Source organism: Abramis brama, assembly GCF_963993115.1.
Source record: "Abramis brama genome assembly, chromosome: 15".
Classification (NCBI taxonomy): Eukaryota; Metazoa; Chordata; class Actinopteri; order Cypriniformes; family Leuciscidae; genus Abramis; species Abramis brama.
Window position 1 is genome coordinate 15009257 of NC_139977.1, and position 25859 is coordinate 15035115.

The window sequence follows — 25859 nt, forward strand, 5'->3', positions numbered from 1 at the left end:
AGTAATAAGATGTTTTCCTTACACATTGAATACATGTGAGTGTGCACATCTCAACACGTTTTAAAATATATTTCTAAGATATTTTTTACAAATAATGATTAATTTCATTCATTTCATTTCAAGTAAACGTAGATAAACACCAATATTACCATATAAATAAGATTAAGAATATACATTCTACATTATAAATTAATTATTTAAAAATATAATAACATAACAATATTTAAAAATTCACTCAGTTTAGTGTTTGAGTGGACATAGATTTTTAAAACATTATTAATAACCAGTGAAGCAGTTTTGTTTAAATGTTTTTCCTCCAAAGAAATGATAATTACAATAAATCATGCCAAGCTACTTTTTAAGCTTGTCTTTTCTTTTTTTCTATGATATCAGGACAGTTGAATCACCCTGAAATATTTGACTTTATGCCCTCAAAAAGTTTGAGCTTAAGAGCCTCATCCATTTTTATTCTAAGTGAGCAGCATGAACATTCTTCAAAACATCTTCTTTTGTTCTCAACAGAAGAAAGGCTGTAGAACGACCTGAGGGTGAATACATGATGACAGAATTTTCATTTTTGGGTGAACTTTGCCTTTAAGTGTCTTGTCAGTACTTGTATTTGAGGGCTTGTATGCCTTTAAGCGTATGTTCATGTAATCCATGTGTCTGTTCAGCAGCAGCCGTTTAGCCCAGCAGGTCACGTGACGTGAGTTTGTGCGGAAGGAGTTTCAGGAGGAGAGGGTAGAGAGGGAGCGGAGGAACAAATGTGAAACACACGTCCTGGCGGGACACACTGGCTCGGCCGTGGTTCGTTTGAGAGCCAGCAGTGACGGCAACATAGATACATCTCTCTTTTACAGCCACTAAACAGTAACAAGTCCCTTACTGCTAACCTGTGCCAACTCTGGACCCTATCCATGCAGTCTCAGATTAAAAACAAAGGCTATGTAACACAGCATATCTGTCCTGCATTTCCCGGATCCACATGAGTGAATCATATGACACATATGGTGGAATTGGCCGGATGCACCGGAACAAGAGAGGAATTCAAACAGTGTGATACATGCATTACGACATGTTGTTGCACATGTGGTGTGTGATCATATCATTGGTCATAATGTAAATTAAGTTGCTCATAAGTCTCAGCTCTCAGGGACTTTCATGGCTGGTTGTGTTTAGACTTTAGGTTGTGTCTAATGCCAGCTGCTGAATGTATCTGTTGGTTTATGTATCTAAAGGTTGTGTTTAGCTGCAGTATGCATCTATTGGTTTTTCCCTTCAGGCTCTATTACATGAAATTTGCTGACTCGTCTTTTTTGTCCACAGTTGGCAGTAAATATAGCAATAGTCTATTGTTGCCTGACAAGATTGTGTTTGTAAATGAAATTTAAAAATGTGTTCTGTGTTGCATTTGCTGTTTGTATTGCTTATATTACATTTAAATTTGAACTTAAAAAATTAATTTATAGAAAAAAATATATAAATATAATTATTTAATAAAAAATAATAATTTGATTATACTGTTTGTATCTCTAAATTTGTCAAAAGTCTAGAATAATTGTTTTTTTTATGTTTTTGAATGAAGTCACTTACGCTCAACAAGGCTGCATTTAATTGATCAAAAATTCAGTAAAAACTGTAATATTGTGAAATATTATTTCAATTTAAAATAACTGATTTCTATTTTAATATATTTTTAAAATGTAATTTATTCCTGTGATGGCAAAGCTGAATTTTCAGCATCATTATTCCAGTGTCTCATAATCCTTCAGAAGTCATTCTGATTTGGTGCGCAATCATTTATTTATCTATAGTGCTAGTTATCCAATAGCTTAGTTTTTTCACAGAGGTATTACAATTCTTAAAATGCTTAGAGAAAATGTTCCTTTCGCAGATTGTCTCCTATGGTGTTATTTAGACAAGAATTAATATACATGACCATCTGCTTCCACATTTACTCTTTTGCAACTTCTTTCAGTTCAGTGAACCAAAACTCATGTAGTCTTTCCTCATCTGACCTCATCATGCAAGTTCAAATGACAAAACACTCAACTATTCCCAGGATATGACCTTCCCCATAAGTATAAATTATACTTTTACAGCTTTAACATCGTATTTGACCTTTATATAGTGTACTACTCAAATTTTAAATGCAGTTATCCTTAGCATGTATACTCAATGCACCTAGTTTACATTCTGGATGCCCAGCTACAAGAAAGTTGCAAGCATGATAGCTTGACCCATCTGGCTAAACAATGAAGCTGGAATGTAGAGGTTCAATTAAACCATCGTCTCCCTTAACCACAGTGACAACCTCAATCTTTTACCTCAGTCAGAGAAGCATGAGAAATAGACGCGGTCCCCCTCAGAAACCCTCTCTTCTGCTCTGCACTTAAAATCCCACAATCTGAAGTCTCTGCAATTATGTCATAAAGTTAACCACAGCTGACTTTTGCTAACTGAGTTTATAGTTTAATAGAGTGTTGTTATCTGATTCAAAATGCTTCCCAAAACTGTTTTCTATAAACAAATATTTCTGTAAGTAAATCGTTTGTTTTTATAAATTTATCTTGTGAATGCAATGCAAATAAAAGTTAATTACTCCATATGACATCGCTTAAATGTGTATTCTAAAAAGTCTATGTGTAAGGTATAAAGTGTATGAATTTATATTTCCAATTAGCTTTTGGAGTTGGGATACACAAGTTGATCTGTTATTGATCCATTGATAATGTCTAATTTTTTAAAGAATAATTTCAGCAGTGATAGCCAAAATGAAAATAATAATAAATATAGCTGCAAGCAGCCATTAAGGGGCCAAGCACAAAGAAGGCACAATAATTCATGCAAGCATGGCTGGATATCAGACCAACTGCAACAATGAGCAATTAAAGGCATATTAAGGTGATGTTTGGCAAAATGGCTGAAAATAAAAATAAAAAATACAATCACTAGTGAAATGATTTAATGGTTTATCACTTTTGACCAAAAGGTGGTGCTGTGACTAAATTGATGTGGTGTGGTCAGAGTAAAGTGACAATGACACATGCAAAGTTTGGTGTCAATTTGTCAAATAATTGCAGAGATACAGCCTCAGAGTCATTTTGGTATTATGCCATCAAAAACGATTTTGTCTATTTACGCGAAATCCATAACTTTTTGCCATCATGGTCTAAAGATGATCTGTCTCATTTGGTGAAAATCAGATAAACACTTAAGGAGTTTGAAAAAGGTTTTTAAAGAAAATCAAAATGGTGAACAGAACTTTGGGCGACTATGGCAAAATGATCTATGTTCTCAGCATGAACCAAGAAGTTCGGCTGACTATGACAAGGTAGCCTGACTACGTCAGACTTCGTACTTCCGCTCAATTTCATTTCGCTTCTGTACTCAGTCTGAGATAGCGACCTATCTTTCCGTTTTCCTCCGGCCTGAAAACAGCCGGGCCAATCAACGAACAGAGGGCGGGCTGAGAGCCGTGACGTAGACGCTGATTGTACCGTGGATGCGTAGATTTACTTCACATAATCTGCAAAAGTCGTTCACAGCCATGTTCACTCCGGTATTTCGCTTGATGGATTTTGTTTTCGCATCATACCTGTGTTTACAGTGGAAGTTAGATGCGGCTGAGCATGCGCATAACACACGCCATAACCAAACGTTATGTGATTGGCTTACGGGTAATCAATGATTTTAAACTTCAGATAAGCGACCCCCGCGAGAGAGAAAACACTTCTCTATTATGCCATTCCAGACTCTGTCTACGAAGCAAAGCGAAGTGACAAGGTGGCGCTGCCCCTAAACTTTTTGAGTATCTTCAGGGCATGGTGCTGAAGACCAATGTTGGGGAAAGTTACTTTTAAAAGTAATGCATTACAATATTGCATTACTCCCAAAAATAATTACTTTTTTTGAAAAGTAATGCGTTACATTACATTTGTGTTACTTTTTCTCACCTGGGCAGGGCTTGCTTGTTTGTTTTTTTAATAACAACAACAAATTTTGGGCAAATATTAAGGCCCTTTCACACCAAAGGTGAAGTGAATAAGCCTCAGGCTGAAGGAAATGCATATTTACACCTGTACAGTAGAGGGCGCCACTCAAACAAACCTTTCAGATGCTGTTATTCTGGATTAGAGAACAATAGGATACAGGAGAAGGAAGTTCAACACTCTTATTTCTAAATCTAATCTAAAGTAATTTTTTCTTATTAGTATGGTTGAATTAGATCATTGAAGGTCAGCAGCAAAGACATTGGTTAATAAAGAGATTAAATACATAAAGAATATTTGTGTTATTTAATATACTTAATTATAAAAGTTACCTCCTCACTTTATTTCTTTCAACATGGGGACAGGAGAGCTGTCAGTCAATAAATATGAAAAAGTAACTAGCATTACTTATTTAAAAAAAGTAACTTAGATATTTTGTTGTAAATTGAAAAAGTAATGTGTTATTTTACTAGTTACTTGAAAAAGTAATCCGATTACGTAACTCAAGTTACTTGTAATGAGTTACCCCCAACACAGCTGAAGACACATATTAAGTTCCGTAACGATACCCCAATGCGTTCGTAAAATATTGCATTTTAAGTCAAAATTCAAAATGGTCAGCTTCCAAAATTGCCGATATAGGAAAACTGGGTTTCATTCAACTCGGCATGCTGCACCGAATCTAAAGTATCTAAACCAGTGTAATAATTTTTGGCCAAACTGTTAAGAAGTTAAAAGAGCTATTTTTCATATCTCCTGACCACTAGGTGGCCATGTGCCGAAACTGAGCACGTACCCTCAGGTTATGGTTGTTATATAACCCAAACCAAGTTTTTTCAGAATATGCTAAAACGTTGCAGAGATATAACCTCATGTCCATTTTGGTGTGCACTTCCCCAAATTCGTTCGCAAGTTATTTGAGAACGGTTTGACGAAACAACTTGAATTACATAACTTTTTGTTGGCATGGTATGAAGATGATCTGGTTACATTTTTGTGAAAATCTGAGCAACCGCCTAGAAGGATCCCCAGATGTCCTTTTGAAAAAGAGTAGGGGTTTAACCCCGGTATCCTGGCCAAATTTGCCCATTGGCCTCTGTCCATCATGGCCTCCTAATCATCCCCATACATACTGATTGGCTTCATCACTGTCTCCTCTCCACCAATAAGCTGGTGTGTGGTGGGCGTTCTGGCGCAATATGGCTGCCGTCGCATCATCCAAGTGGATGCTGCACATTGGTGGTGGTTGAGGAGATTCCCCCTTCCATATATAAAGCGTTTTGAGTACCCAGAAAAGCGCCAAATGATGGAAAAAATGTTCAAAGGTAAATGATGTCATATGGTGCAATGAGTGCAAATTTGGACAGTTGGTGGCAGATCCGACTGTCCTCTATCTGTGTGCCAAATTTGATAACTTTCCCGCAAGCAGTTCTATGGGATTCCATAGTGGAGGAGGAGGAGGAAGAAGAAGAAGAAGAAGAAAAAGAAGAAGATTACAACTTCTGTGCTTGGCCCCTAATAATAATTTGCTGATCACAAAACAACCATATATGTGGGCATGATGAGATTTAACAGCTGTTGTGTAGGGCAACATTTTCAAACTACTTTTATGGTGTTTTATTCTTCTTTTTGGATCTTATTGGTCCCAGTTCACCATCCACATTCATTGTATGAACAAAAGCAGAATGTTCTGTGTTCTGTTAAGCATCTGCTTTTGTTTTCCACAAAAAAACACAACAAAAACAAAGTCAGGGTGTAAGTAATGACAGTCATAATATTTGCAAATGAAAAGCAACCTGTGGTGGTGGGTTCTTGCATGTTATTGCTCATCATCAGGTTTTTAAAATAATGAAGGTAAATCATTGTACTTTAAGAGCCTTTGCCCCACAGAGGAGGTTGGAGAGGTAAAGCTGCTGACAGATAGATGGCACATGATCCATTTCCTCCTGCGCCACAAAGATGCATTAGACATTCTTTTTCCAAGAACCCAGCATCCAATCTCACCAGGTGATTTATTTCAATAATCCACTAACTTCATAACAGAGCAGGATGCTTCTTCTCCAACTGCTCTGGTCCTGCATAACGTATGATATTAAAAATACTAGGACAGATGTACTCATTTTTAGTTATAAGAAATATGAATGGGAAAATGAGGAATGATTTCTAGACATCATCCAAAAACTAAACCACAAAAAGATAATTTAGCTTTTCCAAGAATGTAATCCTGTTTTGCCATTCGAAAGTACTCACCTTCTCATTCTGAAATGTCTTAATTGGAAATGGGCATCTTAATAATTTCTTTTTCCTTCTAAAATGCTAAACAAGTAAAGGAGTTTGGCTGGTTAGTTTCCGCAGTTGTCCTGCCGGTAGATGCCGTACACCATTAGATGAGCAAAAAACTTATATTGATGATTTCTTAGTGTCTGATTCTCCTAAAGATATTTAACAAACTTTATATTTTTCAGTGTATGCTTTTTTCCCCCTGTCTGCTGTCTTTACTGTATCGCACATCTCTATAAAGTTTGATATATATATATTGATATAGGCTAGAAAATCTCAACTGCTTGACATTTAATGTTGCAAAATGTAGCTAAATTATCACCCTGCTCTTTATGTAGAATTGCATATATAAGTCCAAAAATGTGTCCAACTTCATTCGCATACATACATGTAGGGCGATTATACTGTATACTGTGTATAGCATATCTCAACGGCTTGATTGCTTGTATCGTCACAAAATGTAAACTATATTATTGCCCAGCTCTAATCTGCTAAATACGACTCTAAGGCATTAAGATATTGGGATATGATTTTCAGTAAAGCTGCTTTGAAACAATGTGTATTGTGAAAAGTGCTATACAAATAAATTTGAGATGACTTTCTTGTTACAGCTCAGAATAGTCAGCATTGATGGATTTGGGTGTGCTTGTTTTTTTTAGATGTAGGCTATATTCTACCTTTATGCATATGGTTTGTAGGTAAACAATATATAAATAATAGTAACAATAATAATAAATACTAATAAATAATAATAATAATTATTATTATTATTAGTAGTAGCAGTAGTAGTAGTAGTTAGTAGTAGTATTATTTGAGTATTATTTTATGTCAGTTACATGGCTGGTCATGTGATGGCAGCATGGCGGTGCCCATGAGGGGGCGACCCGCTCCATGTAGAATAAATACATTTTTTTTGCTATGATTGGCCTCTCATGTGAGTGAACAATGATTTTTTCAATGATCATTTTTTTGTGTAAAACTTAAGGGTTTTGTGTAAAACTTAAAACTTAAAACCCAAATAATACAATAGTCCTATTTAATTTGATTTCCTTCATACATACCCTCATATTCTTCACATTATATTTACTGTCCACCACTAGGCTACATGAGTATTGAATGCCGTCTATTGAGCTTAATAAACTTTTTAAACAAACAAACAAAAAAAAAAAAAAAAAAAAAAAAAAAAAAAACTTCTGACCCTGAAGTGTGAGTATCACAATGAGTTCCCCGTCAACGTTGATGAGAAGAACGAAGAATGTTGTCATGAGAGGATCTGCATTCACGCTCACCGCGGACTGTGGAGGAGGAAAGGGGGCTGGAAAGGGAGGGTGAGAATGAGAGCCTATCTTCCCCGGTGCACTTTGCAGTCAGTCTGAAAGGGGAGGGGGGAAGGAGGGGGTAGCGTTCGCTGCTGGATCGCTTATCTGAGATCTCAAAGTCCGCCTTTCGCCCGTGCGCTCTCCCCTCTCCGCGGACCTGCCATGGATGTTACTCCTGGATGTGCATTCTTCATTATTTTCCTTCACATTCAGCACGCAGATACTCTTTACATTGCCAACAGTATAGGTACGTGGAAAGGTTTTTATTTGTCAGTAGGCTACTGATCACGGTTACTTTATGCAGGAGATACGGATCCGTTCGGGTGTCCAGCTGTATGAAGCAGCAACTCATGTTTCAGCAACTTGTACTTTTATAGAGATGAACGAGTTTTAAGAAGAATTTTACTGTCAGCGACGGTTTCCCTGAATTTGAGTAGACCTGGAACTTTTCATGGCTTGTAAACTGAAAGATCTATAACTTTTGTTAGAGTAAAAAGAACGTTATAATACAATATGCATCTTATTAGGCTATAGCCTATTTACGATTAACGCGTTGATCGTGAAACTCAAAGGAAGCGCCAAAATCCATGCGACCTGTCAATAATGTAAAACAGCTGATGTATCTGTGTCTTCTGCTTGAAATAACTGCCGCAAAATGCCGACATTACTGTCAAGATACAGAAGAGTAAATTAGACAGAAGGACCATGCACATTACTTTACTGTCAAATTAGATCAGCCAAATCATATTATAGTGTTTACTTTGCTGTAAGCTGCTCTTGAAGTGAAGGACACTTATGCATAGGATGCATAAACAGAGCAGCCAAATGTGTTGCTGCCTCTCTCATCAGTATGAAAGGAATGCATGACACATTGTAAGGGACAATGGGGTAAGATTTGTATACCCCTTATTCTAAAAAAAAACTACAGTTTTTGTCAAATAGGTATTTGTATTCAGCTGCACATTAGAAAAGTGATGAGTAGCCTATTTTTTATGCTAAAAAGCTGTTTTTTTCTTTGCATGTCTGAATTAATTTCATGACAGCTGTACTGTCAAAGAAAATCTATGCAGCTCTAAAAAAAAATGCATTTCGGAGAATTGCAAATTTACCTTTTTTCCCCTGTGGGGTGTGTCAGATGCTTTCGGGTATAAGCTGTGCCACTGACTGAACTAGTGATCTGAATTTAGGAATACTAATATTTCTCTTTGAAATTCCTAAAGTGAGGACTAAATTACTTTAAATAATCTGAGTGAGTCCATAAAATCTTTTAAATCTTCTCATGACTGATTTATGGTTGTCTTAGAATAATGTGCAGCAAAATACCACTCTGCAATCCAAGTAATGTGTTGTTGTTATTATTATTATCCTTGTGCGAATAACTAATGTTCATACTTTTAATTCAAATCCGAATTGATCAGGCATTTACTCAACCTGCCTGTTGATATGACACAGTTTCCCGCTAACAAGGGGCAACATATTGTTGATCCTGGAACAACATTACTGTCCGAAAATTGAATCCTAAATATATCCCACCCCCAAATCTAACCCTACACATAAGTTATCCCTAAAATCAGAGGGAAATTATATGTGAATATAATGTAGAATCACCTAACCCTGGTTGTTAGCTTAAACTTGGCATAAACTGTAAACTTGTCCCCCAAATCTGATTGGTTGATTGGAATGTTGTTCCAGGATCAACAAAGATGTTGAACATGTTGCACTTGGCAGGTTCTGCAATAGGTGATGGCATTTCTCCATTTCTCCTAATTTAAGCAAAAGGTAATTTACCAACTCTCCTCAATGCAATATGTTTCCATATTTTTTTTTTTGTTACTTACCCTCTGGTTTGACCGAAGAATTTTACTTTTTTTTTTTTTTTTTTAATTTTCTTCTTCATCGGAATGGTACGAAACTTGGTAAAGTTTTTGGCACTTGCTATATGAACACACAAAAAAATCATGGACATAATTCGAACAGGTTAAACGGTCCTGAAAAAAATAGTCACACTTGTGCTCCTCGCGGTCAAAAATGGCCGCATTGGAAATGAATGGGAGGCGAATTTCGTCTAGTGAAAACATTTGGTACTGCGGCCAAATAAAATCTTACTGAAAGCTAATTTTTTTTGAGATATCAGACACAACTTGTTTAGATTTTTGGCTTTGACTTTCTCATAGTTTTAAGAGTAAAACATGTTTTTGAAAATATATATTTCATATAAAAATTGAAAATAGTATTTTTGCAATAAAAATAAACTTAAAATTCTGTAACTTTTTTTTAAGTTCACTTTTTAAAACATCTTTGAAAATAGATCAAACTTAAGTCTGTGCTCTAAGCATTCAAGATTTTCGACAGTTTAAGTTGGAAATTAAATTTTCAGGTCTATGCTCAAAAAGTGAATAAATGGATTATAAATACAGCGTAACTATAATTTAGTGACATAATATCCCATAAAAATACTAAATATTAAATAAAAAAAACATTATCAAACTAAAATATAGTACATTAATTTCATTGAAATAACACACGAAGAGCATCAGAGGGTTAAAAATATTTACACCTGAAACTTTAAGATGTTATTATAAATAGGCTACACAATTGCCATATGTTTGGATAGCTGTGTAAGTATTGCAGCTGATTTCGAGATTGGTTGAGTTTTGACTGTTGTTAAGCTTCTGCTGTGAAAACTATTGACTTTGTGTTTGTGTGCACATTTGAATGTTTGTACCTGTGTGCGTGCCCCTGACAGATTCCCTGCAGCATGTCCTGAGGGAGTACGGGCTAGTGAGGCCGGTGAGCGTGGATGCTGACGGGCGCTTCCTCTCCCACGCCATCTCTGCCAGCCGGTTGAGTGGGCAGGGGTCCCACCGGCGCAAGAGGAGGCAGGCCAACCAGCATGGAGAGACCGATGAGGAGCAGGACCACCTGAGGCACAAGGAGACACTCTTTTATAACGTCACTGTTTTCGGACAGGAGTTTCACCTGAGCCTCAGGCTAAATTCCAGGCTCGTGGCCCCAGGAGCAAAGGTGGAGTGGCTTGAGGACGATAACCAAACGCACTCTGAGCCCTTGTTGCCCAGCGACTGTTTATATGTGGGTTATGTGACCAATGTGCAGGATACATCAGTGGCTATCAGCAACTGCGATGGCCTGGTAAGTTCTTTGCTCTATCGTATAAAGCATTTACTGCATGATGTTCATCAAGTAGGATAATGACATGATGCCCACTTTTTAAAATATAAAAAAAAATACAATTCATACATTTAAATACATTTTTAAATTGGGGGGCTACCTGTCAAAAGTAAAAAAACAAACAAACATATTTTTTCCATTTTTTTGAAAGACAAAACGCTGCATTTATTGATTAAAATACAGTAAAAACAGTAACATTGTAATATATTTATTTTTTATTTAAAATAACTTTTCTATTTTAATATATTATAAAATGTAATTTATTCCTATGATGGCTAGGCTGAATTTATCAGCATCATTACTCCAGTCTCCAGTGTCACATGATTCTTCAGAAATCATTCTAATATGCTGATTTGCTGCTCAAGAAACATTTCTTATTATTTTTCAATGTTAAAAACAGTTGTGCTGCTTAATATTTTTGTGGAAACCGTAAAACAGCAGTAAGGAGAAATGTTTTTGAGCAGCAAATAAGCATATTAGAATGATTTCTGAAGGATCATGTGACACTGAAAACTGGAGTAATGGCTATTATTTTTTCATTGAGATCTTCTTAAAATAACAATTAAGGATTTTTTTTTTTACTTGATTGCACGACATGACATTTTTAGAGTAATTGTTTGTTTTATTGAAAATTACGTAGTTTATCAAAATCAATTTCAAAGGCTTGCCACGTGTTTTAAACTAGAAAAAAAAATCTTTAACAATAAATTGTATGGCATTTGCTCATGTACAAATAGAGCACAGTGCTTTTCAGTGAGAGCTGCAAAGGTAATGATTCAGATCAGTTGTATACTGTCTTAACCGCTGTTATCTGTTGAGAAGGCTATTTAGCGACCTGCTATTGGATGTCCGCCAGAGGTCCTTCCTGCCGGGTTTCTGTGCGTGCTCGAGCGCTGACTGGCATGGTTAATTCTACTGAAAAAAGCCTGCCAGTCGCAGCTTGTTGACATCACAAGAGTGTGCTGTACATTGTTTTTATATACATCTCTTTACAGAGGGACGACATCAAGTATTTAGCTACCATTTTCCACCTCACAAAACGTCCTTGAAAAGCTATTCGGCCTTGGCTGTTGTCCATGAATTAGAGATCGACATAGATATTATTCATGTGTTTATATCTTGGATGAAATTGAAAGGAATTACCATACGCTTTGGTGGTTTGAATGTGGTAAAGAAGAAGTGATTCTTTATTCAAGCGCAGTTCAGCTTGGGTTCTTAAAGGCTAACATGCGTGCCTCGCTTTTAAAAACACAAAATGACTGTCCTAAATGGATTTACATCCACATTGGTGATTAGTGTGTCACATTGGCCATTTTATGATTTGAAAGTGTGCTGACAAGCACCACATTTGTCTAGTTTAGACTTCACAATGGGCTACTACCCCAAGGCTAAGGGAAGTGTTGGGCCATTAAGTCTTTTGTGTGCAATTTTTAATTTAGAAGTCAAAAAGAGATGAGAACACAAAGACAGTGTTGAAAAATGAACAGTGTTGTTTTGGACTCCATTTAGTATATAGACAAAAACAGTTATTCAAAAGAGATTATATTGTGTTCCACAGAAGAAGGTTACTGGTTTGGAACAACATGAGAAGAGTTATCATTTGCTCTCCTTCATTTTTGAGTGAACCAACACTTCAGAAATCCTGAAATTAACAAAAAGATGTTAGATGGAATGGAAACTGGTTTTCAGAAAAGAGGGAGCAGCTACTTTCTGTTGCTTTCAGTGATTGATACACTAGCCCTCCACTGTCTGTACTTGGGTGTTACATTTCTGCGCCTGGAGCATGTGGAGTTTAGTGCATGTTTGGGCAGCATCGGAAAACACTCTGGAGTGACCTCACAAGTACAAGCCCCAGCTCCTCCATCAATTCAGCCAGAGAGGCGGGGGAACAGTAGCCCTGCAGTGAACTCGCAGACACGTACAGCACCACAGGAGAGCAGGGCCTGGCTTTTAGTCGATGTAGAGTGGATTTCTGGATTATTCCATTTGACCCACTGGGTTGTTACTCCGGAGACGGAATCTGAAGGGGAAACAGTCACCTTTTTAGATTCCTCATAAAAAAGTAAAAGGAATTTAATGTTGCATTTGGGGAGAACTTCCCTACCCTTTAGCTAAATGCAGTCTAATTCAGCAGATCCGCTTTTTAACCGGTAATTGTGTTATTCCTAGACACTTTTTTTTTGCACATTCAAGGGCGAATTGACTAAAAAGTTCCACAGTGCATGCAGTATTTCAGCACAACAACTTTCTATACACTAAACTAAGCACTATTTGCTGGGTGCTGTTAAAGTTGTGCTGTTAATGTAAGAGAAATGTAGGCGCTAAACGGAATTTTATTTAAATAAGCTTTGTTTATATTCATTTTCAACTGATCATGGTATCAGTAATTCATCAAATGACGGTCAAATAATGGAGAAGACCAATATAAACAGGTGTAGTGGTATAGTAAGCACATTTTTATCAGTTAAAAGAGTCAGTTCTGGTATCTGGATCGCAGTGGTAAAGGATGCACAGTCCCAGTAAACTATGTCAGATTGCAGAAGTGTGTTGTATCCTCCACAACCGAGCTGCAGGATGGGGAACATGCATGCAGTAAATTGGACTTTTTTGTATAAATGATTTTAGCAAATCAAGTGTTAAATCCATGCAAACAGCAAATACCTGCAACTAAATGACGCTATCAGTATAGGCTCCAATCTATTTTAGTGAATTCTAGTCCTCAGATTGAACAGCAAAATCTTTGTTGTACAGTCTCACACTCAATGACACATTCAAAGCATGTGACCTCACAACCTAACTGCTTTTGATGCAGACTGCATAGTTCCATGCATATTTAATGTCTGAAACCCCCCCCCCCCCACCCCACATGTGCACGTACAAACACACGCCTAATTCTTACATAATAGGAGTTTGTGGAAGAACAGAATTATGTAATTCCAGGGGCTAGAATGGATTTTATGGAGATTAAGGAACACGGACATTTCTTAACCAACAGATAATCAATTATATGGATATTCGTATTATACATGTCCAAATTCTCCTTTCTTTTATAATTGTGGTAGAAGAGCAAAGGGTGACCTTACGCTTGTGCTTGGGTACAAAAATTTGGCAGAGGGGGTTGTTTCTGAAGTGTGCAAAAGTAACTTAAAATTGGATATTTTCTTACCAGCCATGAAACTGTTTTGCATAATTTTCTATTAAAAATGTATATTTTTGTCCTCATGACAATGGAATAATATTACAATATTTGTGGGAAAATTGCATGTCACCCTCAACATCACTATTAAGAATGCTAACATTAATAGAGAAACATGTGATACATTTTTCACATCTTTGCAATTTAAAAAGCAATTGACCCTAGCACTCTAAACTATTCCTTTTGTCAGGAGGGCTCCATCTTTCTCTTGGAAATCTACATTCCTGCTGAGTTTAGTCTTAACCACTGTAACACCTGCCTGCAATTTTCAAGGGAGACTGTCAGGTGTGTTTGTTTAGAGTTGGAACTAAACTGCAGGAAGTTAGATTTTTAGGATCAGGAGTGATCTCTTCCTCTGGTCACGCCCCTTCTGCCACTGAGCAAAACACGTAAAGTGGAAATGAAGCAGTCAATGTAACAATTTTAAAGAAAAAGGGATGTTATGTTATAGCTTTTGGAGCAAGGGCACCGCCATCTTGCAATACCACAGCGCGTGACGTCACAGGGTTGGCTGTCTTCGCTGACTGACAGGGAAAGTTAAAGACAGACACATTTAAAGATGGAAACTGGAAAGCCACATCATAAGTCAAAAGGAGGGGCACTACTGTATTGCCCCTGGTTGTTGTTGAAATAATTTTTAAAGCGTTAAAGCAAAAGGACAAAATAGTTAATTTCCATAAACTGTCACTAAAACAGAGAACGTAGTTTCATTGGCTAGCGGCACTGAAAAGGAAGAACCCTTCAATGGGTGCTGATGTTAGAGTATGCAGTGAAAAATTTTTGGAGTAAAATTACATTGAAGAGAAGACCTTTGATTCGGGCAATTTAGTGATTGAACTTAAGCTTGAAGTTTCTTCGTGTGTTTTTAATTTCTCCGGCTATAAAACGCTCTACCGAACGCCCAGCACTTGCCGGTACCAATCAAGTTTTCGCTGCGTTCACAAATCACCCCTTATCACACTATTGTTTTCCTCCAGCGAAAACAGAACATGAAGACACTCTATAGTTATTTATATATGGGATTTGGCAAATGATTTGTGAAAAGTTGTTTTAAATCATTAAAAATATATATTTTTTACAGTAAACAGCACTCAGTCAATGCACTGATTTAAACTGTTTATCAGAGTGAATGAAAGGGAGAAACATCATGTTATTATTTCATTCTACTAAATAATGACTCTGCAGCTGATTGTGACATTTATATCCTTACAGTAAAGGGATTTGTGGTTTTTGATGTCACTTTGAATTATATAGCTGTGCAAATTGACGGTCACCTCGCCGTATCGGCTCAAATGTGAAAGCAATGACTTATTATGGGCTCAACAGTCCTTTCAAGTTTTTTCACTCCGAGAAATGTACTATATCTATTTACCTCAGTTTAAATGCAGGGTAGGCGATTTGTTCCAGAAACATTTTTTAGCTGGTCGAAAGTCTCTTCACATCCTGATAGCAATCACTAAGATAAGTGGTCTAAATGTATTTATATATATATATCGTCTGTGGAAGGCGGAGGCCCATAAAATGTTCGTCCAATCATTGCATTCGGTCTGAATGTAGTGCTATTATACTTGGAGCAGTTTGTGACTCAAATTTATGTGTTTCAATGGCAACTCTATCAACGCTGAAATGAATCTGCAACAGTCAGGTGGTACAGGTCAGTTCTCTTTATGTTGTTTATGTTCATTATTATTGTAATGTTATGTGCTTTGAGATATGAGGTAGTTTAACGCCATCTCTCGTGACGCTTTTGTTTGGCGTTTATGTGTTTTGGACAAGCCATGGTTTTAGAGATGCTCTGAAGGGAGGGTGGGATCTCATGTTTTCAAAGCTAACTTGCTATTGCTAGCTGATCCCAAAACTGTCTACCCTACCTTTAACCTCTGTCTGCTGAGGGTGGAGGGTCAAATGCAGTTGACAAGACAAGACAGCATTGCTCTAGGCTCTTCATTAACATTCTTCCTTGAACAAAATATACTTATAAGGAGACTGTTGTGATTTGTATTTTTATTTGTTCAATGTGTAATTCCACAAACCTGTTGTAACAGTCTGTAATTGGTACCAAACATTGGTATTGGCATTAGTGTCAGTGACTCATTTCAACAGTTTTCATTTGCGCTTCATGACAGCAAGGAATATGCTGTATCCAAATGCATTGTGGGATATTATAGGCATGTTATGATACATCTATGCTTTCTTCAAAAATGTCTTCCAGTCAGATGTTACACAAACATCTGATCAGGATGTGGCTTGATGCCCTTTTTTTAGGTTTCTGACCATTAATATAATGACCATTTGGCTTTGTTTTTTATGGGTTACAGTTAGATCCAGGGTATCTGAATAGCTGAACACTGACGTGTTTAACCACTACGGCATCATACACTCACACCAAGAACTATAACGATATCTGTAACTATAAAGTTTTTATAAACATTCTAATTCTATGAGATAAGAGAGGTCCACACCACATCTATAACAATAACCTCACAATATCGTTGGAATCACAGTAACACTTTACAATAAGGTCCCAGTAGATAACGTTAGTAAAGGCTAACCTCGGTTTAATCCAAGTCTTGTGAAGAGACGAAATCAATTTATGTGATGAACAAATTCAGGAATTTCAGACTTGCATGGGTTGATGTGCGAGAACTAATGAGGTTTGTTCTAGCATGTGACACACTCTGTGTATGTGTGTTTATATGTGAATAAAAGCCTTAAGTTAAATCTGTTTATCATATGAAGTAATTGTATTTATTCCCAAGACCGCTTGATTCATAAGGATTTATTTCACTACACTTTCATGGCCTTTTTAGATCTTCTAAGTTTTGGTTATAACTTGACTTTCAATGGAAAGACCAAAATTTCTCAGGTTTCATTGAAAATATCTTAATCTGTGTTTCGAAGATTAACCAGTCTTATGGGTTTGGAACAACATGAGATAGAGTAAATGATGACAGAATTTTTATTTTTGGGTGAACTATCCCTTTAAACTCACTTCCTGTTTGTAACTAATATAAACAAGGAGAGCATCAAATAAGTCTCATTGTGTCCTCACTGACACGCTCATGTTCTTTCTAGAGCAGAGGATGGAGCTCAGAGCTCATTGGTGCAGAGCCTGTCGTGGAGATCACTGGGGCAGTTGCGCACTGTGAGGTCTGAACCCCTGCTAAGTGTGAAGTGAGTGGGAGGTGCACCGTGAGCTTGTGCCTTAGTTCTCCAGCAGGGGCACAAGCTGTTGCTGCAACTAAAGCTAGTTTGTAACAGGAAGCCTGGAATTAGCAGGATACTCCTACTCAATGAGGCTTAGCACAATATACAAGGGGATTATTTGGGCTTGTGGATAAGTAAGATGTGTCTTTAAATGTGGAGCGTGTCATTTTAATATTCATTCTCTTATCCTGTATTAGAGTGTTATACGTAAGGCATTCGAGGATTGATTTTCCCTGAAAAGTGTAAACACTGTGACTGTGTTACTTTCAAAACATTGTTTGTTTGAGTCTTGTTTGTTTGATCTCCCCAGGCGGACATAGCAACATCTACTCAACCAATAGTGTGAGTTTGGGGGCGGGACTATCTGTGTGGTTGACCAATGAAGTTCGGAGGGTGTTTTGGGAAACCTATTGGTAACAATAATTATTTTTGTAATTTTGTTCGGTGATGCATTTGGCTCTGAAATTACACTCTACACCTTTTAGAGTCCGCTGTCACAGTGAGGGGAAGCCTCATGAAGTGTCATCTTACAAATTTATTCCACTACTGAGATATGAGACGTTTTGTTTCATTCTTTTGTAATTTTGACATCATTAGTCCAGCACATCAGGGAATACAGAAACATCTGGAAAACTGAATGGAAATGAAAAGCCCCATTTATGGAAACAAGCATCCATTTTCTCATTAGTCCGACTGCTGCTTGTTTGGCTTCTTGACTCTGGGGCGAATGTTTGTGTTACTCTTTGTTAGCAATAGCCCTCGATAGGTGAATAGTCATCCAACAACTGACTAATGAGGTCAACTAGGTAATCTAGATTTCTTATAATATTTTTATTAGTTTTATTATTTTTAGCCATGGAGTTTTAATTGGATTTTGTCCTGCACTGTAAAAAAAAAACTGACAGCTGTGGTTACATGAATTCACTGTAGAAAATACTGTGACAATGTTTCAGGTATTATTGAATGACATATTGGTGCCTGTTTATAACGTATAGCCATATTTCATTAAATTATGCTAATATACTTGAACTACCAAAGTCTGCTTTTTACCTTACAGTACTGAAAACCACCATAATAATACAGGTTTTAAAAGGCTTTACATGATGAATCCGAGTTCATTATAAGTATCCTGTCCATAAAACATAAAAAAGAGTATAGATGGGGCTCATAGGCACAAAGACAAAAAAAAAAAAAAAACATTATTGGGGTAACAAACATGACACTATAAGAATGCAATAAACATTCAAATAACATAACCAAATAACATAGAATGTAACAAACATTTTTACAGTGTGTTTGGAAGTTTGCATGGGAACTCTCTTTTTGGAAGTTCACAATCACACTGAAGTCTTTGGCCATTGTGTTGTCTTTCCATTCCAGTTTTTGCTCTGTCTAGCTGATGTTGAACACAAAAACTTGCATAATAGAAACGCTTCCAGTCGGGTTGAGGAAGTAAAAATCCCATCGACTTTCGCCATAGAGAAATTGTTCCTTAAAAAAATAACCTACCATGAGCTCTGAGATTAAGTAATGATATATTGCAAACTGTGTATAATAGCTGAATTTCTGATAAAGAACAGTGCCTTAAGATGGTGTTCCCATTAAAATGAACACCCTTAAAAAAAGCTATATGTGCATGCCCCTACTCATTGTATTCAGTGTTACTTGTGTGCATTTCTTGAAGTGGACTCCAGCAGTCATCCTCTGTGCCGATACAATCCTTTCTCTCCACCTTTGATGAAACTGAGTGTACATTACTCTGATTCAAGATCCAACCGAAAGCCTTTAATCTTCTGAACACTCTCTTTTGATGTCAGGTTTGTTCAGTCTGGGTTTAGGCAGCGCCATGAGAGCGGTGCTCAAGCTTAGAGCTGAGAGTCTCAAGTGACCTCTGAGCTGTCTCAAATGAATTGAAAAAAGCTCAGAATGAGAAACCGGGCTGTTTTTTTTTGAACAGGACGACATCTGTTAGACTTAAGCAGGACTTGGTGGCACTTTGCAGCATTTGTGTGTGTGTCATTGCACTGTGGCGGAGGATGAAAGGGGAGCACTAGTCAGGTGGGGTAGCTCCAGAAATCTCCTGGCACCTGTCGCCTGGAAATCTTTCAGAGTGCTTTGAGGATGTCATTAACATTCCAGCAGCAACACTCTCCAAAACATAAAGTGGCAGGGAAAGAAAGAAATAAACAGTTTGCAAATTCCAGAGCGCACTGCTCAGTGTGCTGAAGTAACAGAACGGTTTAGAGGTACAAATGAAATCACTCAAGAGCTTTGGGCATGGGATTGACTGGGAGTTGCCTTCCAGATGTATGACATCTCTCATTTCTGGAATAACCTCTGCGCTTTTATTATGAACCTCGACTTAAGAGTCTTGTGATGTGGCAGCTGTGAAAGAGAGAGCGGGAGAGTGGTCTGGCCTGCTTCAGAGAAGTCTCCTGATACCTCAAACACACGTTTCTCCTTCCTGTGGAGGGAATAAGAGAGACTGGACTGACTCACATGTGTTCAGGGAGGACTGGGAAGAGAGTCATAAGCAAGATAAGGAGTCCCTCCCTAAGGCTGTACTTACTTGAACTCACTGTGAGAAGCTCATATCTGAATTCCTCAAATTATTGGAGGACATGAAGGTTTGGGTTTGTTGGTTCATGGAGAGAAAGAGGTGTTTCCCTTATTGCTCTGTTTCTCGTTCTCCCTCTGGCCCAGTTGTGCTGAATGTGTGCTACAGCACTGTTTTAAAGTGATATTTCTTGGCAGAGATTCCAGGCGAGTAAACTTTCTTTGCACAACACTGCAAAAAAGCATTTTCTCAATCAGTATTTTTGCTTTGTTTTCCAGTTAAATTTACTTGAGAAACAAATTGTTTGAGACAATGAGACTTTTTTTCTGAGAGTACATTACTGTTCAGAAGTCTGGGGTCGGTGATTTAACATAAGTGTCAAAAGTTCAAAAGAAAAGCTTTGATTTGAAAAAAAAACTTTTGTAACACTGTAAATGTCTTTACCATCACTTTGGATCAATGTAATGCATTCATGCTGAATAAAACTGTTATATTATTCATTTCTTTCAAAAGAAAATCTTACTGGCTCCAAACTTTTGAATATCAGTGAATATCTTTTATCTTAAGTGCCAAATAATATAAGTATAATATAGTATATTATATATAGTATTGTCACATACTGCTCTGAAACACAGGATAAGGATCCACGTGCATCTTTTATTCAGGCAATCCAGATTAGAATTATAATCCGTAAAACAAAACACAGGGCAGACAATCCAAACAGTAAAAACAGGGCAGAATACACAGACAAACAGGATAATCCACGATTTTTTTTTTTTTTTTTAGCTTGATAGACCCTGGTCCCCAATTCACATTTATTGTATGAACAAGCAGCGTGAACTTTCTGCTGAATGTCTTCTTTTGTGTTCTGTGAGGGGGAAATCATACACATTTGGAAAATAGGGTGAATTTGTTGGGTGAATGTTTAATTTTTTGCGTGAGCATAAAATGTTGTTGTAATTTTCTTAAAACAAGAAACAAATCAACTTAACTCAATATACATTCACAGAAAACAATTGTGTGATTTTGTCAGTCATTCTGATTTCTGATGGCCCCGACCATACCAAATCCTCATTGGGCCGTAGTACCGCTCCATATCTATCATGATTGAGAGGAGCGTGGAAATTTAGAAACAAATAATAAATGACAAATTCTGCAAGATCCACAAGGAAAAATCATAAAAAGAAAACTGTTTGGTGAAGCATCACTGAAGTCTTCAAACTACAAGGTACAGTATGTGTTCATAGCGCATCGCATGTGTGAGAGAGTGTGCCAAGAGAGAGAGAGAGAACTGATCTAATTGGCTGTGTTTTGTGGTTCATTGTGGTCCGTCACCCCATTTTCATGTTCTTATTGCATTGCGGTGCATTGCAGTAGAAACATTTTCAAATGCAGTGGAGACCAATTTCCTTCTCAATACCTTGAAATATGACAATTAATTTCTTATTTAGTATTAGTATTTGATTTTGTTTTTTGCTTGGCTTTGATTTGATCTCTTCTCAAAGGAAACACCAAGGATTAACCTTGTTTTAACCGTGGAAGTGCAAGTGTGAGGTGCGAGTGTCAGTTTTTCCTTGTGTTTTGGAAAGAGAAAGGAAAAAGTCAATGAATTCCTTTCAGCTGATGATGTGGCGAAGAGCCTGTAACATGAGCTCATGGTTTCAGTTACCGATAGGCCCATTGATAGAAAAGATTTCCAGTGAAAACTGACACTGAAAAGTTTTGAAAAAAAGGTCAATTTCTAGGTTTAAATATGTAATTAGCTATTTGGCTGGACTTCCTAATGCTCTTAGGAAACAACGCTGGAACTGGAAGTGCTGAATTTTGTTTTTTCAAGACCCCTGACAGGAAAAACTGTGCGAGTGTGTGAGGTCTGACCTGATTCATATACAGCGTGTGTGTGCACATGTGTGTAAATACTTTCCAGTACTTAGAACCCACCGTCATTGCTTCATCACATCAACATTCCTGTTAAACTCTTTGCCATAATTGGGGAATTCTGGCTCTTTTTCCCCCCTTCATCTGTCATCCTTTAATGGCACCAAAACCAAAAAATCTGCAAAGAAGTCCAGAGTTCTTCCTCCTCTCTGAGAGCTGCTCAGTTCCCTGTCAGTTGTTTAGAAAGGAGAAGAGATGTCTATATGAAATACAGGCCAGCCATTGGACAGGCTGTGGAAAAGCAGTAGGTTTGGCTCGGGGAACGTTGTTGTCTTTGCCCGGCTCAGGAGATAAATGATCAGAAGGAACATGTAAGGCTGTGCCTCTCTCTGTGGAATTGCTATTCCACTTCACAGTGTGTCTAATCACGCACACTCAGGGTTCTGCTTTAAATCACGATTCAATAATCCTTGAGTAATCTGACATGAATCATTGGCCTGGCACAATATACCACATGGGTAACAAAGACTAAAATTCACTTTATCAAAAGATGAAGTGTGATAGAGTTTATATAATTTTGAATAAAGGCATGGCTCACCTCAAAATCTAAATTCTGTAATCATTGACTTGTTTTTGTTCTTCTGCCATGTCTGGTTCCAAACCAGTGTGACTTTTTTCAGGGAAACATAAAAGGAAAGAGAGTAAATGATGATAGTATTTAAATGTTTGGGAGAACTATCCCTTTAGAGAGGCCATGTTGTAGCATTTGTAGCCTTTTGGAATTATATTCCAGTACCATATCAGTTATCAGATGATGTTAATGATCGTTATAGAATATATATTTACAAATATTGGATATTTATTTGTACATGCTTATTTCCTCTATTTTTACATTTAGATTGTCTTTGCTATCATCTAACACTCACTCAAAGTACTTATTTTACAAAGTAAAATAACTACTAATTAAATAACACTTGAATGTAATCTTTGATAAAGCTCAAAATGAATATATGCATATATGTATTTTCATACTGTACATTATTTGCACTACCATCACAATGACAGTGATGATAGTGATGCATAAATTCACTTGATTACTTTGATTAGTTTTTAGTATTTTTTTTTATTTTATAGTGCCTCATTATGGTTTTTCGAATATTCCCTTTCATGCAGTGTGTAATATATCTGTCTGTGAATGTAAATGGAAAGAGCATGATAAATAAAGTTATTGTCTCCCAAAAGACTCTGAACCGCCTAAACAAGTCGTCAGGAATCCAAATTCCAATCAGTTACGGCTACACGTCACTAGCTAACACATTTGCATAATGTCCGCCTATGTTCTACATTGGCAGCTTATGTTGCGAAAAACTTGACCCGTCCTTCAAAGTGGGATTAGCAAAACACTTCCTCGAGAAAGATGGGTCAATACCCAATATATTTGGACCAGCTTGCTCCTCAGAATCACAACCTGTGAGTATGATTAATTATTGATGTATATATTTTCTACCAGGTGTTCAAAATACATAGTTTTGTGTTTTATATTGTGTAGGTCTACCAGCTAACTCACGTTATTACTGTCTTACTGAAATACTTCTGCTAATCAGCTGTGTGCCACTATTACCTAAAACTGTGTCTAGTAATGCAGATTGTCTGTCGTCTTTAGTACTTTAAAATGATGAAGGATTGAGTAAGATTTGTTTTGCAAACTTTAATGTAACATCAGTCATTCATGTTAGTGCTCGGCTAACGTATGCGCTGTTATTGATACAGTTCCCGCAATTGCACCACAATAAATGAGAAATATACACATCAGTTTGTTGATGGACATACACTTGTTAATGCTGATGGTGAGCAATTACAACTGTGACATCTCATAATGTACCTCAAAATGAGTAGCGTATCACTGAGAAACGTTCTGTCGACTTCAAGTCGTTCTTGTGATGGAGGTTCGGTCTGAATAACTAGATTTTCCATTGTTTCATTATCGGACTCGAGCTCGGATTGATATTGTAAAATCGACGCCATAGTTTACTGTCTTGCAGTGTGTACAGTTGCTGAGCTTTAAGCCTCCGGAGCTGAAGTTCAGTTATGGTAATGGACCTTTAGTTTCCGACACGTCCTGTAAGCGGTAGACCAATCACGACAGACTGGGCCGTCTAGCCAATCAGAGCAGTGTAGGCTCTCGGAAAGGAGGGAGTGATTCATCCGTTGAGTCTTTTGAGAATCATTAAAAAATGTTCTATGTGCAATGTATATTATGAGAAATTGAAAGTGTTTTTGACCCTTAATGCTTGTAAACCTATGGTAGGAAACCTCCAAAACAAAACTAGAAGACTTTAAAATAGCATAATAGGGGCACTTTAAAAGTGCTATAGTACTATATTTTAATATCAACCATTTATTGGTTATCATAGCATGAAAATAGCTGTCAGCATATTGGTATTGGCCATAATTTTAATGTTGTGCATCCCTAGTAGCTTTGTATTTTTCAAGTATTTGTACATGCTCATTTCCTCTATTTTTACATTTAGATAATCATGTCATCTAGACATAACATAAAGTTACTCAAAACATTTGAATATATACTGTATACGATCTGGATAGAGGAGACCGATTTAAGATAAATCACAGGCAAGAACAATCAGCTCTGTTGTCCCAACAAAAACACACATGAGGAAGCTCATCATCATAAGTCTGACTGATCAAAGACCTCATATGCTTTGGCTTTGCTTAAAACAAAATGAATGAAAAACACTGCAAGTGCAAATGTTCTGTTTGAATGAAAACACGAGTCACTGCTTTTGTACAGCAGATATCCTTACAGTTCTGAATTAAGCAAATCATGTTTAAAAACAAGGTTAATATCCCATTTTCTTATGACACGGTCATTTTTGGAAACAGTCCAAATCCGATCTTGATTGAAACCTAAACCTTAGCTGCTCTTCTTTCTCCCAAGGCTAGTATTGAATAACAGTCATCAGGAACTATGGAAAAACTACTCTCATCTAGGATCCAAAGCATACACAGCTGGTCTTCTATGTACTATATTCCCTTACTGACAGTCTAGTTCGTCATATGCTGCTCTTTTAAAAGAGTTTTAATATACCTGGAGAGAGCTATTGCTTAGCATTTCCATTTATCTCAGAAGCGTTTGCTTCTCTACAAGTATTTGGATGCTGTTATAGCATTTATTTAATTTTGAATAAAGAAATAATTTACCTCAAAATACATTTCTGTCATCATTTACTAATCCTTGTGTCATTCCAAACCTTTATGACTTGCTTTAAGATTTCTGATACAGCTGGAGAAAGCTATCTCTTAGCATTTCCATTCATCTCATTAGCATGTACTTGCTCATAGCATGCTGCTATGTAAAAAAGGAAAAACAAAATTGTTTTCTTGATTAAAAAAAATGGTGTACATTTTTGAATGGCTGTCAATTGGAGAAACCTTCTTTTTGTCTGCATATTATTGCAGTTACAGATGCTGTTACTGCTGCAGTTCTATCACCAGGGGTAAACTGTGGAAGCTAACCAGGCAAAGATTACATGATTTTTTAAGTTGCAAGGCAACATTTTGAAGGAATAGTTCAACTACATGAGGGTGTCACGAATTGCTGGTCAGTAAACACAGCGATAGAGAAATCAATATATAGACTCAAATTAACTGACACTCAGGAGAATACAGGAACAGGAATGATAGACACTAACCTAACATGCAACATTACAATAGTACCCCCTTCCGGAAGGCGCATCATAATAAGTCAAACCGAGGAAAATTACACTTGTAAATTAGAAGCGGGGTTAGCAACGCTTTTTACCCTGGGTTATGAAACCTTGCACCGGAGCAGGGTTAGCACCGCTTTTACAGTGTTATCCACACATTATGGTGGCAAATTTGTACAGTGTGAAATGATGCGGTGTTAGAATGTTACAGCTAGACGTTTAGCAACAGACCAAACGTGTACATATTTGCGTGCATCACGGAAACACTGTGCATTGTATATTAACAGTATATTCAGTGTCTGAGAGTTAAAATGTCAAATGCTGACAGAAAACGCTGCAATTTGAGTGAAAAAGAGACCATTTCATTCTTACTTTTATAGTCCGAAATGTCCATTCAGTACTGTATAAACAGTACTGTTAGTACAGTCGGCAATATGAGGATGCGCAATGCAATTTTATGCCCTTTCTAAACAGGATGCAGGTTCATCCAATGAATTACACTGACACCGCAAATAT

At 37.0% G+C, this 25859-nt stretch overlaps 1 protein-coding gene across 1 annotated transcript in view; it reads left to right on the forward strand.

The window, feature by feature from the left end:
* Positions 1 to 7513: 7513 nt before the first annotated feature.
* Positions 7514 to 25859, forward strand: part of adamts2a (ADAM metallopeptidase with thrombospondin type 1 motif, 2a) — a 64214-nt gene continuing 45868 nt past the window's right edge. Inside the window, exons 1-2 of the mRNA XM_084136940.1 lie at positions 7514 to 7838; positions 10338 to 10741. Coding sequence (XP_083993066.1) covers positions 7754 to 7838; positions 10338 to 10741 — 489 coding nt within the window. The 5' untranslated portion in view covers positions 7514 to 7753. The remainder of the gene's footprint in view (positions 7839 to 10337; positions 10742 to 25859) is intronic.